This window comes from Ostreococcus lucimarinus, chromosome 8 (genome assembly GCF_000092065.1).
Source record: "Ostreococcus lucimarinus CCE9901 chromosome 8, complete sequence".
Lineage (NCBI taxonomy): Eukaryota > Viridiplantae > Chlorophyta > Mamiellophyceae > Mamiellales > Bathycoccaceae > Ostreococcus > Ostreococcus sp. 'lucimarinus'.
Window position 1 is genome coordinate 118374 of NC_009362.1, and position 16477 is coordinate 134850.

Consider the following 16477-nt stretch of genomic DNA (forward strand, 5'->3'; position numbering starts at 1 on the left):
CGTGTGGGCGCATGAGGCAGCGAATCTATGAGCCTGCTGACGACGTTCATTAACGATTCACCACTTTGTAACCACACCGGAACGACGGCAACGAGCGCACTCTCTAAAGCGCGTTGAGACAGTACATCGTCGTTCGCAGCGGCACGAGCGGATAAAGCAGATCCGATGTCAAACACATGACTCAGGACCGCTTCCGGTTTCGTGTGCGCAATTTGTGCCAAGCACGCAAGCGCTGCGCTTCGCGCAGCGCCTTCGTCTACCTCGCGAACGGCGCGAATGATAAGCGGAACGTTCCACTGTTTTCCACCGACTTTTGCGAGCGCGAGAGACTCCAATGTACGCAAAGCGAGCGCTTCGAGATAACCTCCTGCAGCAACACCTGCCTCGTCGTCGTCTGACTCCTCAAAGTCTGAGTCTTCGTCCATCGTCTCGCGAGCTTTAGCTCGCGCAGCCGCATCATTCATCATCGCCTCTAGAAAGTTTTGACACGGCTCGACAAGCGTGTCGAGATTATCAGTCTTGTCAAGCTTCCACGCCAGCACTTCGAGCGAAGTAGCCGCTGCTTGCGTAGTTTCGCTCGAGCCGAGCGAGAGACTCGAATGTGCGTCATCGTCCGCCTTTTTACCTTTCTTCTTTGACGGCGGCGCTGTCGGTGCGTCAGCTAACGCAGCGTTCAACGTCTTAACGACATCCTTGGCGTCAATCGTCAGCGCGTCGACGGCATTTTGCGCTTCACGTCTCGAAATGTCGTCAGTATCGGCATTCACGGCGCTGAACAAAATCTTGAGCAGCTGTGATTTCGGCCCGCTATTTAACGCGGCGACGAATTCACCAGATATCAGGTTGAACGCCGCAGTACGAACGGCCGAAGGTGAAGGCGCCACCATGCACCTAGACAAAATTGCCCATCCCTCGCCACCATCTTTGCCGAACGACTTGGCGAGCTCGGGTGTGTACACGTTCATAATCTCAACCATCAACGCCGCTTTTGCCGTTTTAGAGTCGTCTTCGAGCGTTTGTAAGCACCATGAAAGCACCGGTAACAGTATTGAAGCCTTCGTCGTCGCATCGCCCAATCCGCGAGTCGTCGCAACTAAACATCTCGCACCGTACGCATCCATCGCCGGCCTTGTCTCGCTCGTCATTTCCTGTACCGGCTCCAAATACGCGGCCAATTCATCCGATGGCGACTTGGCGGCGTTCACACCGTCTTCGATAGCGCGGCACAAAGCTGTGGCACCCTTCAGCGCGATCTCTTCGGCGGCCTTTGTTACGGATTTGACTATGTTGCTCGCTTTCTTGTCGCGCGCATATGCCGAAAGAAGTGCCGCGGCCGCCGCACGCACCGGCGACGCGGATGATGCGGCGGCAACGATTACTGGTGCGATTGGCGGCAACTTAGAACACGCGGTGCAGAGCTCCAAAGCGGCGACTTGCACTCGCGCGTCTTCAATCGATGGATCAGAGGCGAATTTGGACGCAAGGAAAGCGCTAGACCCCGCGGCACCGTAGCAACGATCGCACGCATTCAGTACTTCACGCAGAAGCTCGCCGATTCGGGCGTCAAAAGCATCGTCCATACGACCAGTCTTCGTATCCTTCGCTTCGGTGGTGGCGAGAAGCTCAAAAGACTCGCTCAAGTACTCGTCGGCGTCAACACTCGACTTCTTTGAAGTACTCGCAAGAACTGCGCGCAAGACAGATCGATGGCACGACGGTAAAAACTTCCGAGCAGCTGAATCGCTCGACACGAGTTTGCACAAAGTCTCCGAATCCGGCAACGCGTCGGCAGGAAATATTTCGTCGTTTTGAACGCCTCGCACCTGTCCCACGCCACCTTCATTCCACGAGTCGCGAATGATGGCCCACGAAGCCGCGCGAAGCGCTGAAGCCGCGGCGGTCGACTTCCCGGACGTCTTCTCTATGGCAAGCTTACATGCAATGAAGAACGTCATTCTACCGATCCCAGTTGCGTCTCTGTACACTTCACGAAGCCACAGCACGCGTGACGTGTGTTCGTCGCCGCCCGTACCCCAATCGCTCGCTAAAGATTCCGCGAGCGCTGATAAAACAGCCTGATTGCACTTTTCCTCAAACATGCGTCGCTCGTCGCCGTCTTTGCTCGATTTACTGTCCTCGGCGACGGATTTAAGAGAATCAGAGCGAATTCCGTCGAGTGCGGGATGTGGGCAACTTCTGGCGGCATTTAACGCCGACTTGGTGACGTTTCGAAGCGCCGGCGTCGTGGAGAAGAGAACATACTCATAAGCCAGCGCAGCAGCTCGACCTGCGAGCGCTGACGGCGCAGTGTGGTCTAGCGATTTCGAAAGCACGCCAATCGTCAGACGAAGCGCCCTCTTTGCTAAGCGGCGCTCGCCGTCGCTGTTCGGACTGCCCGCTACGATCGCCGTCATCGCCGCGCTCAATCGCGCCTTGGCGGCGGCGAACAAGGCTACGTCATCGGAAACCATTCGACGCAACGAATCGAGGTCCATCGCCGCCGCAGCTACGCGCGGATCGTCATCTGACACCCGTCGAAGCATAGCTGGACCGAGCGCAGACCCATTCTTAAGTGATGACGGGACGTCCTCCCCACCGTCGCCTTTATCTTTGCTCAACTGCGCCAGCTGCGCAATCGCGTTTTCTCGCAAACTAGCGTTGGGGTGATCAAGCGCAGCGTGAATTGACATCGCGTGTCCAATCATGGGCCCAGCAGCCGAACCGAGCAAAGCATCACGCAGGAAAGCCGCATCTTCTTCGCTAGCAACCATCTTCTCCTTCTTCTTCGTCACTTTCTCAGATGTCTTGTCTTTTCCGCTCTTTGCCGCAGCACCGCGGAAAATAAAATCTACCGCCTCGCTCGTGGCGACAGGTCGGCACTGATCGGCCAGTTTCAACACCGATTTGGCCATATCTGCCGCGGCTGTACTTTTCTTTGCAGTTTGCAACAGTACAGGCAACGCCGCGATGAAATGCTTCCCCGTCAGCGGAACCTTTTCAATCACTCCTCGCAAGACGCGTTCATAATTCGAGTGCACGTCGGCAAACTCGGCGAGTGAACGCATGAGCGGGATTGAAAACGCATCCGCACGATAGCTGTGTTCCAAATCCGCGACTAATTCTTCCAACTCGGGAATTTTCACCAAATGCTTGAACGCGCGCTCGGGCAAAGCCTTGACGCGCTGCGTTTGGCACAGAGCCAGCATCGCCTGCAAAGCCTGCGAGTGCAAAGGTACTCGCGTACCCTTGGCGATTCCTTCGAGTAGCGCCTCCACGAGCGGCTCACCCATTTTCGTGCGAGCCGCGAGCTGGGTCGCAACCATGAGCGCGCCCGCAAATTGCTCCGAATTCGCAGTCGACGCCAAGCCGGCTTCGAGATACGGCAAAAGGCGCGTCGTCACCGTTGGATCGACTTCCTTCATCAGGCCTATCGCCTCCGTGATGAGCACGGCGTAGAACGCCGACGTCGTTCCAACGTTTCCCTGTGAAATGAAAAATATATTGTTAGTTTCACGAGTACTCGTGCGCGTGATTAAACGATCCAATCGCCGTGGAAAACAAACAAAAAAGTCGTCGCCGGCGCCTCGAAGTCACGCACCTTTGCCGTCGCCATCTCCGTCGCACTCTGCGCACAAAACGTAAAAAATGCCTTATCCTTCGAACATCGCACCGCCAACGCATCTCTCGGCGGCGCCGCGCCCGTCTCTTTCACCCCACCCAACCACTTAAAATGCCTACTATTCTCCAACTGACACGTCTGCGTCGCTTTGACGAACGCCGCCGTCCCGTGCCACGGCAATCCACACGCGATGAGCGCGTCCACGTCGTACACGTGTATCTTAAACCGCCGAATCAAGTATTCAAGCGTCTCACTCGCGCACCGTTCGTTAAAGTACCCGCTCAGCAACCGCAAATATCCCTCCACGCGCGCGCTCGTCGCCGCGAGTTCCTCCGCCGTCTCCAACTCCCTGTGTTTCCCCTCCGCCACGCTTCGCGCGAACAGCGTCTTCGCGTGTAGTTCGAACCGCCCGTCCCTTCGGCACAGCTCTTCGAATCCTCGCGCGCCGATCGCGTGCGCGGTCTCGCGATCGACGTCCGCGGCGTCTTTGACGTCGTACAGCAGCGACGCCTTCGCGTTCTTTCCGATGCGTCGCTCGTGCGCGCCGGCGCGCTCCTGGAGCCCGCGCAGGGCGTCCGCGAGGGCGGTGGACGGCGCCATCGCGCGTCGGTCGCTCGACGTCCTCGCGGCGCGCGCGACGCGAGCGACGCGCGCGACGTCGAGTGCCGCCGCCGCCGCCGGCGTCGCGCCGACGTCGCGCGCGCGTTACATGGCGATCCATCGCGCTCGTGTACGCGAAAATGCTCGTATCGTGGACCCATGTAAGCCGATGTGGTGACGCGACGCCCACGCGACCGCGCGGCACACGCCGACGCGCGATCGCGGGCTCGACGTCGCGCGCGCGATGGAGGCGTACAGGAACAAGTTCATCGCCACGGGGAAGTTCGCGCCGCTGAAACACTTCATGGTGCGCGCGCGAGAGACGCGCGCGAGGGATCGTTCGCGACGCGAACGTTCGAATGAATGCGCGCGCGGAACGACGACGACGCGACGACGGCGCGCGAGGGCGCGAGGACTGACGGAAGAACGCGCGCGCGATAGGTGGGCGTGTTCGTGCTGGCGTTCGGGTTGGAGACGTATCATCATCACAAGTACCACGGGGAGCATGACCACGGCGACGAGGGCCACGGGGACGGCGCGGAGGCGGCGAACGGGGCGGCGGCGAACAGCGCGAGGGAACGGGCGGCGCTGGGAAGCTTGGACGGGGCGCAGATGGAGGTGGAGGAATTGCGGGAGAAGGTGAAGGCGATGCGGGAGACTATGATGGGGCGGTGAGGAGGACTTCGGCGAGGCGAGGCGAGGCGATACCCTCGCGTAGTCGGTTTTTGTTTTGGTAATACTCAGTTAAATGTACAAAAGCGCCGCGGCTTATTCGATCGACAATGCGCGTCGGTCGTCGTGTGATGCGTCTGATGCGCGCGGGCGTCGCTTTCGCGAGCGCTAGCTATCGCGGACGCGGGCAAAAAAACAAGTCTCGTCACTTGACGCCGTTGGCGTTGAGACGTACGGCTTCCAACTCGCCGCGAACGTGCAGGTCCGTGGACGTCGAGTTCACGCGTTTAGCTGAGTTTATCGGAGGTGCACTCACCGGCGTGTCGCTTCCTTCGCGTTCATCGCGTTTCGTTCCGCGCTGCGCGTCCACGGATCGATTGTTGTGCGCGAACTCGTCGCCGTCGACGACGATGCGTTCGCTCGGCGAAAGCGGTTCGTCTTCGCTGTCGGAATCGCTCGGTGACTTTGAAGGCTCGGCGTCGTGCTTCCACGTGCCCCCGTCCATGGGATCGTGCACCCAATACTTCTCTCTGAACGTGTCACGCCCGGGGTAGATGTCTGGGGTGATGACGTCGTCGCCGCCGCGCAACCAACTCATGCACATCACGAGGCACTGTCGCGCCGTCGGGCGCTTGGCTGGATTCGTCTGCGTCGCTAATCGACCTAATTCACGAATAAACTCAACCTCGTCGGCGTTCGTTTTCCTCGTTCGTCGTCGCAACTGTTCGACGAGCTGAAAACACATCACTCCGTACCCGTATATGTCGCTCGAACAGTCGTACGGCGCCCCGCTCTCGACTTCGGGCGCGCGATACTTTGGCGGTCCAATTTTGGGCGTCAACCGCGGGTTCACGTCCTCTCGCGCGGACGTCGTCCCACCCGGAAGCACGCGCGCGAGTCCAAAATCCGTCAGCTTGGCCGTTTGATAATCCTACCGCCGCGCGAAATCGCCGAAACCGTCAGTCGAGATATTTTCTCTCCCCCTCGCGTCGCCTCGCGTCTCGCGTCGCGTCTCTTCGTCTCGTCCCCATCCCACGCGTACCTCGGATATCAGCACATTCCTCGCCTTCACATCCCTATGCACGTGTCCCGCCGCGTGCACGCGCGTCAGCGCTCTCGCCACGTCCGCCAGCGCCTTCACTCGATTCGTCTCGTTCACCACTCGCTTGCTCCGCAGCGAGTGCGGCACGAACTCCATCACCATGTGACAATCGCCCCTCTCGATGAACGCCCCGTACACGCGCGTGATGTTCGGGTGCGCGAACGCGTTCAGGTACCACAGATCGCGCTTCAGGCCGGCGATTCGGTCCGGTCGCGCGTTCGCCGTGACTTTTATCGCCACGGGTTCGCCGAGGAGTTCGCCGCGGTAAACCTTGCCGAACGAGCCGTCGCCGACTTGGCGCCACGCGTCGCGGTGCGTGAGGTCGTCCGGGTCGAAGCCGAGGGGGGCGTTGGCGCACGGGATGAGCGTCGCGTCGGGGTGCGGCATCGCGCGACGCCGCGGGCGCGCGCGCGGCGGCGAGTGGCGGCGATCCCACCGATTCGGTTACGGAATTGCGCTTTTTCATCAGTCGCCGGGGGCGCGCGAGGGAGGCGAGAGGGGAGGCGAGCGCGGAGGCGAGATCGCGGACGAGGGGGGAGAGCATCGAGACGGGGACGGCGCGAGGCGATGAAATACAGGAGGCTAGACCTGCGGACGGGTTTGGACGACGAAGACGCGGCCGTCGCGGACGACGCCCTCGACGTCTTGGGGAGCGCCGAGCGCGCGCTCGATGGCGGCGCCGGCGCGGGCGACGGCGGCGAGCGTGGCCTGGCTCGCGTCGTGGTCCCATATCATCGGATCAGACGCGTAATCGGCGTGGTGTTCCACGGTGGCGTGCATGGGGACGGATTCGTACAGGCCAGCGCCGGCGTAGCCTTCGAGGTCTTCGCCGTTGGAGTCGGAGCGGAAGATGAGCGTCTCGCGGGGGACGCGAAGGACGGTGTTCTTGGATGGGAATCCAGCGATTTCCGGCGGTGAGACGTCGCCGTCGGGCGTCTTCTTCACCGTAAAACTCAGCGCGCGCCCAGGATAGTTCCCGACGAGCGTTTCGCCCATGCCTTGGACGACTTCGGCGTAGAGCTCGTCGGCGGCGTTCGTGCTCGGATTCACGGTGTGAATCACGAAGGCGTGATCGGCGTTGATGACGGGTTGCACGAGCACAGACATGCGCAGATTATTGTGATCGAGACCGCGATTACGCATGCTGACAAACGCGCGCTCGTTCCACTTTGATGCCCACACGTCACAGATGGCTTTCCACGCGAGCTCCCACGCGTCGTCGTCCTCCGGAGGGGTTAACCCGCCGCTTCGCATGACGGCGGCGAGTTTTTCGAGCATCCCAGCGGGGGGTACGATGGTGCGAACGCAACGACGGCACGATCGTAGTGACGCGGAGAGCGTCACACCAGTAGTGTCATCGATTTCACTCAAAAGCTTGTTGAGTGTCTCGGCTTGCTTTTCATTCTCCGGTCTCGCGAGGACGTGCTCAAACGTGCCGAACGGAATCGCCACGGACACCGGGAGGTTGATCCAATCGGGAATCCCGCCATTCTTCAAGGCGTCGCGCAGCGCCTTCGTATTGCGCGCTTTCGCGCCAACGAGATCCTCGCGGAAGTCTTCCATTGAAACGGCGAAATCGCCCGCGAAATCGATGGCTTTAATGTTGATTCGCTGCGCGTCACCGTTGTGCGAGGCGCCGTCTGCCGAGTTTTCCTTGCCAATGTTCTCAAATGCAATCTCATCGAACGCCACGCACTCGTCCGCGGTGACGTGTAACTTGACTGCCTTTTTGTTCATCCCAGAAAACTTGTCCAAGAGAGTCGGATCGTAGCAAGTGGCGAACAGAACGCCGCCGTTGCGCGCTCGAACGGCGCTGTGCGACAGCACGTCGACAGAGGATCCCGTGAGCACGGCGATTGCGCCGGAAGGTATCTCCTCGCCTCCGCCTACGTGATCGCAAACCAACACGGTTGGGGTTTTGAATGTTTCGTTCATCACCTCTGCGAGGGTTTTCACGTGCGCAACAACTCCGGCGCACGTCGCGGGAGAGATAATTTGCCAATCGCCCATGTTCGCCTCGCGGCGCAAGTACGGGTCGAGTCTTGTAAGCATCAGCGAAAGCGCGAACGCCGGACCGCCGCGAATGACTTCTTCTGAAAAGAGATCGACCACCCATTTATCGCAATCGCATCGAGTGCCGATGGTATGCGCCGCCGGTTGCATGCTATCCGAAATCGCCACGGCGTGTTCGGTGACGGCGAGACGAACGCGGTCGACCGTCGCCTTTGCTCGAAGCGCCCAGGCGGCGTCGCCAGCGCGCTGTAAGTCGCGGATGCGTCGCCAGTTCATCAAACTATACAGCAAGTCATCGTTTGTAGATGGTAGAGACAGACACAAATCTTCGAGGACCATGTCCGTCAGCTCTAACAAACCCTCCGTATCCGTCACGCCGTCCGAGCCGCGCTGAATCGCGCGATTGCTGATGTCGGCGATGGACAAGTCGAGATACAGCAACTCGCGACACCATGGCGCATCCGAAGGATCGCCCAAACCAGCATCACGTAAACCGTGTCGAGCCTCCAAGCACGCGTTCACGACGGGAAAGATATCACCGCTCGATTGTTGCGCGATGACGTACTCGACTGCGCCTCGCGTGACGTCGGATAAACGACTGCGGCACGCGTCGTAACTCTCCGCCAAGTCTGCACCGCTATGCACGGATTTGAGAATCTTTAAATAGTTTTCGAAGTCTCGAATGAGATTATCCTTAATATTTGGTCGCCAGATCGGTTCACTTCTCACGGGACGCTCGAAAGATTCCAACCGTTCCTTGGTGACGCCGCCTTCGGAGAGAGTATGCCAGTACGCCCCCAAATTACCGTCGGATCGTAAAAAGTCCAAGTAGGCTTGACAGATAATGATATCGTCTGGAGTAGTATTATTGTGTAGCTTTTGATGCCACTCCTCCATCCAAATGCCCTTAACCTCCTTAATGTTGTTTCGGTGCATAATGTTCAAGATTTCGTCGCGAATTTGTTGGCCTTGTCCACCCTCGCCGCCCTTGCCCACGGTGCCGAGCATGAGACGCGCCATATCGCGTAAATGCGGCTTTGTGACGTAAATTTCTGCGAGCATGTGCGTCAGACGAGATTGCGCGCTCGACAGTTCTCGTGGTTTGACGTTGTAGTTCCGTTGCCAGGTCAACTGTCGAATGGAGCTGTATCGAAGCCATACAAAAATTTTAGCCGCCGCGCTTTGCGCCTTGGCCGAGTCTTCGCCCTGGACGCAATATTTTTCCAAAAGCGATCGCGCGAGATTAAAACGATGCATGAGCGACCACCACGATCCTCCAGCTTCGGCGCGCGTGATGGTATCCACGAGCTCATCCGCGACGCGATCTTCTTCCTTGACTCGTATGCACGACGCGTGATAATTGGCGTTGCCGTTGGACGTGTCCTTGTACCACGCGGTCCCGTCAACGTTGCGAAAGACGAAATGCAACCCCATGAGCTCGTTTGGGCCATCACCCGGAAGATTGAACTCGAGTCTTTGCATGTAAGCGCACTCGTCGAACAGATCTGCGTCATCCATGGACGGTGTCGACGATACGCGATCCGCCGGAAAGCAACCGGTGAATTCCTCGAGCGGCGTCTCGCAGCTCATGTGTGACACCGCCTCCGTACCGGCGGGATGCACGAGCTTTGGAGCCAATACCCATTCCCCGGGCTCTTCCTTGGCGACACCCCAGTGGCAGATGAGCGGCTCGAGAGCGTTGGTGGTGAGAACCACGCTTCGGCCCGTGATTTTACGTCGAGGCGCGCTCATCGCGTCTTCATCCTTGCCGCCGTTTTCGTACACTTGCACCAGAAGCTCACCGTCCGCGAGCGGATACAGGCCATCGCTTATCAGCAGGCGGCCGTCTTCGTCCGGTTTCATCTCGCGCCAGCGCGCCACCGTGGACGGTTCCGCCGCATTGGCGACCCGACTCGTGTCGTCCTCCGCGTTCGAGCGTCGCGGCAACATCGCGCGCAAGTCTCGACGTCGACGATCCGACGCCGGCAGCGGCGGCGGCGGCGGCGCCACCACTGACTCAACCTTCCGCACCGCCTTCTTCGCCGTTCGCTCCTCTCTCCTCTCCTCCGTCGCGTCCGCCAAATCCGCGCTCGCCGCGAACGCCACCGCCTCCGCCACGCGTTTCGCCTCCGCCGCCTCTACTCCCGGCGCTCGCCACGCCTCATCGTCCCCCTCCACCGGCGCCCGCCCGTACCGCCGTCGTATCGCGTTCAGCGTCGTCCCGCTCGCGACTTCTCGCTTCAAATCCTCCGTCGCCCTGCGAAACTCCTCCTCCTGCCACGCCTTCGTCGTGTCGTTCGGCTTTCCCGCCTCCTCCCATCGCACGAACGCCCGTATCTCGCACAGATCTCGCGGCACCTCGATCGCATCGAGCGTCGCCGCGTCCACGACCGCGTCCATCGCGTCCCGCGCGTTCGCGCGCGCGCGATGCGTCGTCGCGCGCCGTCGCCCTCGATCGCGTCGTCGCGCCGTCGTTCGCGCGACGTCGCGCGTCGCGCACCGCGCCGTCGCGTCGCGCGTCGCCGCGGTCGTCCGCGCCATCGCGTCGCGCGCGCGATCGCGCCGTCGCGCGTCGCGAGGTGTCGCGGCGCGATCGCGATCGCGCCGTCGCGTCGGCGATTCGAGCTCGAGTTCGTTACGCGAATGCGCGGCGACGGCACAGCGACGCGCGTCGAACGAGCGGACGCGCGAGACGCGCGAGACGCGCGAACGAGGCGCGATCGCGACGGCGCGACCGGGACGGCGCGATGGCGACGTACGCGATGGCGGACGTCGCGAAACACGCGACGGCGAACGACTGCTGGATGGTCATCGGCGACGGGGTGTACGATTTAACGAAATTCGCGGCGTTTCACCCGGGAGGGGCGTCGTTCATCGTCGCGGCGGCGGGACAGGACGCCACGGAGGCGTTTTACGCGCTGCACCGGAGCGAGATCCTGGAGAAGACGGCGAAGAAGTATAAAATAGGGACGCTGGCGGGGGCGAAGTCGCTGGCGCCGACGCGAGGGGCGCTGAGTAAGGTGCCGTACGCGGAACCGAGCGCGTTTCAGGGAGCGCCGAGCCCGTATTACGATGAATCGCACGTGCGGTTTCGACAGGCGGTGCGAGCGTTCTATGATGAGCACGTTCGGCCGGATATGGTGCAGAAGGACATCGCGGGGCAACCGCCGTCGAAGGAGCTGTACGAAAAGCTCGGGAAGGCTGGGATGTTCGCGACTCGGCTGCAGCCGGGGCCGTGGATGAAGGATTGCGTCGATAACTGTGGGATGACGCTTCCGGGCGGGCTGACGCCGGAAAAGTTCGACACGTTTCACGAGATGATCGCGCACGAGGAGCTCGGACGGTTGGGCGTGCCGGGGTACTGCGACGGTATCGGCGCCGGGTTCGTCATCGGCGTGCCGCCGGTGCTCATGTTTGCGCGACCAGAAGTGCGCCAAAAGGTTGGCCGTGAGTGCATCATGGGCCAGAAGCGCATCTGTTTGGCGATCAGTGATCCGTTCGCGGGAAGCGACGTGGCGGCGATTCAATGCACGGCGACGAAGACTCCCGACGGCAAGCACTACATCGTGAACGGTGTCAAGAAGTGGATCACGAACGGTACGTTCTGCGATTACTTCACCACTGCCGTTCGAACCGGTGGCAAAGGCTTGCAAGCGCTGTCTTTGCTCCTCATCGAGCGCGGTGAGGGCGTCGAGACGAACCCCATCAAGACGGCGTACAGCCCGGCGGCCGGGACGTCTTACATCATCTTTGAAAACGTCAAGGTGCCGGTCGAAAACTTACTCGGTCGCGAAGGCGATGGCTTCAAGCTCATCATGCACAACTTCAACCACGAGCGTTGGATGATCGTCGCCGGTACGAACGGCGCGATGCGCAACGTGCTCAAGGAATGCTACACGTTTGCCCACCAACGCAAGACTTTTGGGAAAAAGTTGATCGAGCAACCGGTGATCCGCAACAAGCTCGCACGAATGACATCTCAACTCGAGGCCGTGGAGTGCTGGACCGAGTCCATCACGTACCAAATGGGTGTGCTCACGCACGCGCAACAAGCCGTGGCGCTCGCCGGTCCCATCGCGCTGTTAAAGTTTTTGTGCACCCGCGTCGCCAACTTCTTCGCCGACGAGAGCGCGCAAATCTTCGGCGGTCGCGGAATCACGCGCACGGGCATGGGCAGAATAATCGAAGGTTTTAACCGCGCGGCCAAGTTCTCCGCCATCCTCGGTGGTTCGGAGGAAGTCATGGCCGACCTCGGCGTGAAGCAAGCCGAGCGCGGATTTCCCGCCGACGCGCGACTTTAGGCGGTCTCCACGCCAACCGGTCCGCATGCATCGCGCGTACTTACTCTACGCATTTTTCCTCGTTCACTTCAAATACTCACGATTACGATAAAATAAATTTCTCGTCTCGTCGCGTCCCCGGAACGCGAACGGACACGCGTTCCGTGGATAAGGAGCCTCCTTATCGCCAATCCCCGCCGCACTCCGCGCTTCGACGACGGATCTCATGCGCGCCGCCCGCGCGCTCGCCGCACCGCACGCGCGACCGCTCTCTCGCGCCTCCACGCGCTGCGCCGCGTCCAAGAAAGCCGCGCGCAAGGGTAAAAAAGCCGGCGGCGTCGTGAAGCCGCCGCCATCGGATGACGTCGTCGCATCGCGACCCGTCGAAGACGACGCCTCGAGCGCGCCGGCGGCGCCGGCGGCGTCGTACGGCGGTCTTGGGTACGATGGTGATAACTTCATCCCGTACGGCAACACGAGCGGGGCGGCGCTGCGCATCACGGACGTGATGCTGAGCGTCGGAGACGTCGACTTGCTCAGCGAGGCGTCGTGCGCGGTCATGCCGGGCCAAGTCGTTGGGCTCGTCGGTGGGAACGGATGCGGGAAATCCACGCTGTTGAAGTGCATCGCGGGGAAGCGGAGCGTGCAGGATGGGGAGATTGCGATCTCGAAAGAGCTCGAGGTGGGTTATTTCGAACAGACGGCGGTTTCTGGGAGCCAAAAGACGGTGTATCAAGAGGCGCGCGCGAGGATGGATCGAGTAAACGCCGCGGAGAAGGCACTGCGAGCGGCGGAAGCGGCGTGCGAGACAGAGGACGACAAGGACGCGTGCATGGCGGCGGATGTGCTCATGGATTGCTTGGCTGAGTTTGACGCCGCGGGCGGGTACGAGGCGGAGAAGCGCATCGCCGGCGTGTTGGACGGTTTGGGATTCGCTCGCTCGCAGTGGGATGTGAAGTGCGATGACTTAAGCGGTGGTTGGCAGATGCGCGTCGCGCTCGCGCGTTTGCTGTTGTCCCCCGCGGGTTCGGGCGAGAAAGGTTTGTTGCTTCTTGATGAACCGACGAATCACCTCGACGAAGCCGCGAAGACATGGCTGGCCACGTGGATCAAGGATTCGCCGTGCACGACGCTCATCGTCAGCCACGAAGCTGAACTTCTCGACGGTGCGTGCTCGCACATGGCCGAGGTCCGCGGTAAGGGCCTTCACTGGTACACGGGCAACTTCACCAAGTTCCTGGAGGATCGCGAAGAGCGAATCTCAATCGCCAAGGCGACTTACGAAAAGCAACTCGCGGAGGAAGCGGAATTAAAAGATTTCATTCGCCGTTTCTCCGCGAACGCGAGTAAATCCACACAAGCGCAATCGCGTCAAAAGCTTTTGGATAAGCTTCAAAAGGAAATGCGCAAAACTGTCAGCGCGGCGACGGCGACCATTTCGGACGGCGCCGCGGGCGACGCGTCAAAGATGAACTTACGCTTGACCAAGCCGCCGCCTTCAAACCAAGTACAGCTGAAACTCACGGATGGCGTTCTCGGTTACAGCGCTGACGCACCCATCTTGCGTGGATCCCTCGCGCTCGAGCGTGAGATGCGAGTCGTCGTCTTGGGCCCTAACGGCGCCGGAAAGTCGACATTGTTGAAGAGCATTTCTGGCACCATGCCGCTCATCTCGGGCGAACGCGAAATCACCGACGATCGCGTCAAGCTCGGTGTCTTTTCGCAAGATCTCGCGCAATACTTGCCGAAGGAAAAGTCTTGCCTCGAATACGTTCTCGATGTCGCGCGCGAAGACGACCCCGCAACGATTGAGCAAGTCGGCAGGCAAGCTTTGGGAGCGCTCGGCATCACCGGCACGATGGCTTTGCGAAAAATCGGCAGCCTTTCTGGTGGCGAGAAAGCTCGCGTCGCTCTCGCCGCGTTCGTTTTGCAACCGCGTAACTGCTTGCTCCTCGACGAACCTTCCAATCACTTGGACGTCGGCGCCGTTCAAGCGTTGACCGACGGTCTTCGCGGATGGGACGGGTGCTTATTCGCTGTGTCTCACAACAAGGCGTTCTGCGAAAGCCTGAACCCGACGCACGTGATTCGCGTGAAGAATGGGCAATTCCACATGGAGAACTGCTACGGCCTGACCGATGCAGACTTCGAACACGAAGAACAGACCGGCGACGCGACCGCCATGGCAAAGTCTGCCGTGACGACGACAGAAGAGGCGGTCGCAGTTGAAGAAAAAGAACTCGCCCCGGCGCGTTAAACGTTCACTCATTATTCTTTCACACACACTGCAAGCGCGAACTAGACCTGTAAAACTAATGTAGAGCTGCCGTGATTCCCGCGTGGTGTTAAATTTTCTAAATACAGCGTCGTTACATTTATAAATCTAAGGAGTTTATCTCGGCGCGGGCGCGGGCCGACGAGTGAGAGACGGGCGAGTCGCGCCGTCGGCGATAAAGGTAGGTTTCTTTTCGTCATCCACGGCTTCGGGGTAGTCCAAGGTGTAGTGTAAGCCGCGAGACTCTTTACGCATGAGCGCGCACCGCAACATGAGCTCACCCGCGTCGAGCAGATTCATGACCTCAGCGAGCTGCATGGTGTAGCCCTTCGTCACACTCAGGCGTTCCTCGCACGCGGTGGCGAGCTCTCGAAGCTTTAAGAGCGCGACTTCCATCTCCGCCGTCGTTCGAACGATTCCCGCCGCGTTCCACATCGTGCGTTGAATTTCGCGACGAGTGTCGCGTTCCCACGAGTCGTGCTCCGCCGTGAAGTTTCGTAGCACGTCGCCGCGCGTGAGGTCGTCGCATCGTTCGTCGAGCCAGCGACGCAAGTCTTCATCGTCGACGTCGAGCGAAGGTAACTCAGCGCGCAACGCGTCGATTTCGTTTGCTACGGACACCACCGCGCGACGCGCGAAGACGATACCCTCGAGCAAAGAATTACTCGCCAACCTATTCGCGCCGTGCACGCCGGTGTACGCGACTTCGCCGCACGCAAACAATCCACGCAAGGAGGTTTCGCCGTTTTCGTTCGTGCTCACGCCGCCGCACATGTAGTGCGCCGCGGGGACGACGGGAATGCGCTGCTTCGTCATGTCCAATCCTCGACGATCAAGCTCCGCGGCGACTCCCGGGAAGTTGCGTCGAATCTCTTCTCCGTCGACGTGCGTGATGTCCAAAAACACGCACGGCGCTCGCGTGCGTTTCATCTCGCTATCGATGCTTCTCGCCACGACGTCTCGCGGCGCGAGTTCTTCTCTCTCGTCGTATCTCGCCATGAAGCGCTCGCCCTCGGCGTTGTACAGCCGACCACCGTGCCCGCGCACGGCTTCCGTGATTAAAAATGCATTTTCGTTTTGGTTGAGCTTCGCGGCGCCGCCTTCGCCCGTGTACAGCGCGGTGGGGTGAAACTGCATAAACTCCATGTTGGCCACCGCGACGCCCGCGCGCGTCGCCATGGCGATGCCGTCGCCCGTGCTCACCACGGGATTCGTCGTGCTCGGAAATAGGTGTCCGGCGCCACCGCACGCCAGCACGGTGGACGACGCGACGAAGGCTATCGTCTTACCTCGGGCTTCGTCCACGACGAGCGCCCCGGCGCAGCGTTCGCCGTCTCGCGTCTTGAGCAACTCCATGGCGAAGTGATACTCGTAAAACGTAATCCTCGGGTTCGCCTTAGCGGCTTCGAGCAAAGCGCGCTCGATCTCCTTTCCCGTCATGTCGTCCGCGTGCACGATGCGATGCCGACTGTGCCCTCCCTCGCGCGCGAGGTGCAGGCGTCCGTCGGCGTCGTCTCGCGTAAACCGCGTGCCTCTCTCGATGAGCGTCTCGACCGCCGCCTTCGAATCCTCCACCATCACGCGCACCGCATTTTCATCGCACAAAAACCCACCCGCGACGCACGTGTCCCGCACGTGCTCATCCACGGAATCGAGCGTATCCACCACGGCGCTGATGCCGCCCTGCGCGTACGTCGTCGCCGCCTCGAACGCGCGCGCCTTCGTCACGATCGCCACCTCTCCCACCTCCGCCGCGTCCAGCGCGTACGACAGTCCCGCGATCCCGCTTCCGATCACCGCGAAATCCACGCGCACGCGCGCCTCCGTCGCGCCGCGTCCTCGCCCTCGTCGCGCGCGCGCGCGCGAGATCTCCGATTCGCCGCGCATTTCCCCGCCTCGCGCGCGCGTCTCTCGCG

The 16477-nt window shown here is 60.7% G+C and overlaps 8 protein-coding genes across 8 annotated transcripts; 3 read left to right on the plus strand and 5 right to left on the minus strand.

Moving 5' to 3' along the window:
* Positions 1 to 3532: 3532 nt before the first annotated feature.
* On the minus strand, positions 3533 to 4219 carry OSTLU_87935 (predicted protein; the record flags this gene model as incomplete). The annotated part of the gene is made up of 1 exon (XM_001419250.1): positions 3533 to 4219. One exon carries the CDS (start codon positions 4217 to 4219, stop codon positions 3533 to 3535), a length of 687 nt encoding a protein of 228 aa, XP_001419287.1.
* A 244-nt stretch (positions 4220 to 4463) lies between these two features.
* On the plus strand, positions 4464 to 4894 carry OSTLU_32949 (predicted protein; the record flags this gene model as incomplete). Its single annotated transcript, XM_001419040.1, has 2 exons — positions 4464 to 4526; positions 4661 to 4894. The coding sequence occupies 2 exons, from the start codon at positions 4464 to 4466 to the stop codon at positions 4892 to 4894; spliced, it is 297 nt and encodes a 98-aa protein (XP_001419077.1).
* Positions 4895 to 4965: 71 nt separating this feature from the next.
* On the minus strand, positions 4966 to 6404 carry OSTLU_24899 (predicted protein). Its single transcript, XM_001419251.1, has 2 exons — positions 5934 to 6404; positions 4966 to 5822 (listed from the first exon to the last, which is right to left on the minus strand). The coding sequence occupies exons 1-2, from the start codon at positions 6378 to 6380 to the stop codon at positions 5097 to 5099; spliced, it is 1173 nt and encodes a 390-aa protein (XP_001419288.1). The 5' UTR covers positions 6381 to 6404; the 3' UTR covers positions 4966 to 5096.
* A 141-nt stretch (positions 6405 to 6545) lies between these two features.
* On the minus strand, positions 6546 to 9758 carry OSTLU_50201 (predicted protein; the record flags this gene model as incomplete). Its single annotated transcript, XM_001419252.1, has 2 exons — positions 6546 to 9511; positions 9563 to 9758. The coding sequence occupies 2 exons, from the start codon at positions 9756 to 9758 to the stop codon at positions 6576 to 6578; spliced, it is 3132 nt and encodes a 1043-aa protein (XP_001419289.1). The 3' UTR covers positions 6546 to 6575.
* A 258-nt stretch (positions 9759 to 10016) lies between these two features.
* OSTLU_46284 (predicted protein) lies at positions 10017 to 10364 on the minus strand (the record flags this gene model as incomplete). Its single annotated transcript, XM_001419253.1, has 1 exon — positions 10017 to 10364. A coding segment is annotated over one exon (348 nt), but the record flags the coding sequence as incomplete, so codon positions are not given.
* A 389-nt stretch (positions 10365 to 10753) lies between these two features.
* OSTLU_12783 (predicted protein) lies at positions 10754 to 12307 on the plus strand (the record flags this gene model as incomplete). The annotated part of the gene is made up of 1 exon (XM_001419041.1): positions 10754 to 12307. The coding sequence occupies one exon, from the start codon at positions 10754 to 10756 to the stop codon at positions 12305 to 12307; it is 1554 nt and encodes a 517-aa protein (XP_001419078.1).
* Positions 12308 to 12794: 487 nt separating this feature from the next.
* On the plus strand, positions 12795 to 14543 carry OSTLU_42695 (ABC(ATP-binding) family transporter; the record flags this gene model as incomplete). Its single annotated transcript, XM_001419042.1, has 1 exon — positions 12795 to 14543. The coding sequence occupies one exon, from the start codon at positions 12795 to 12797 to the stop codon at positions 14541 to 14543; it is 1749 nt and encodes a 582-aa protein (XP_001419079.1).
* A 123-nt stretch (positions 14544 to 14666) lies between these two features.
* Positions 14667 to 16448, minus strand: OSTLU_24902 (predicted protein; the record flags this gene model as incomplete). Its single annotated transcript, XM_001419254.1, has 2 exons — positions 14667 to 15041; positions 15186 to 16448. The coding sequence occupies 2 exons, from the start codon at positions 16446 to 16448 to the stop codon at positions 14679 to 14681; spliced, it is 1626 nt and encodes a 541-aa protein (XP_001419291.1). The 3' UTR covers positions 14667 to 14678.
* Positions 16449 to 16477: the final 29 nt, after the last annotated feature.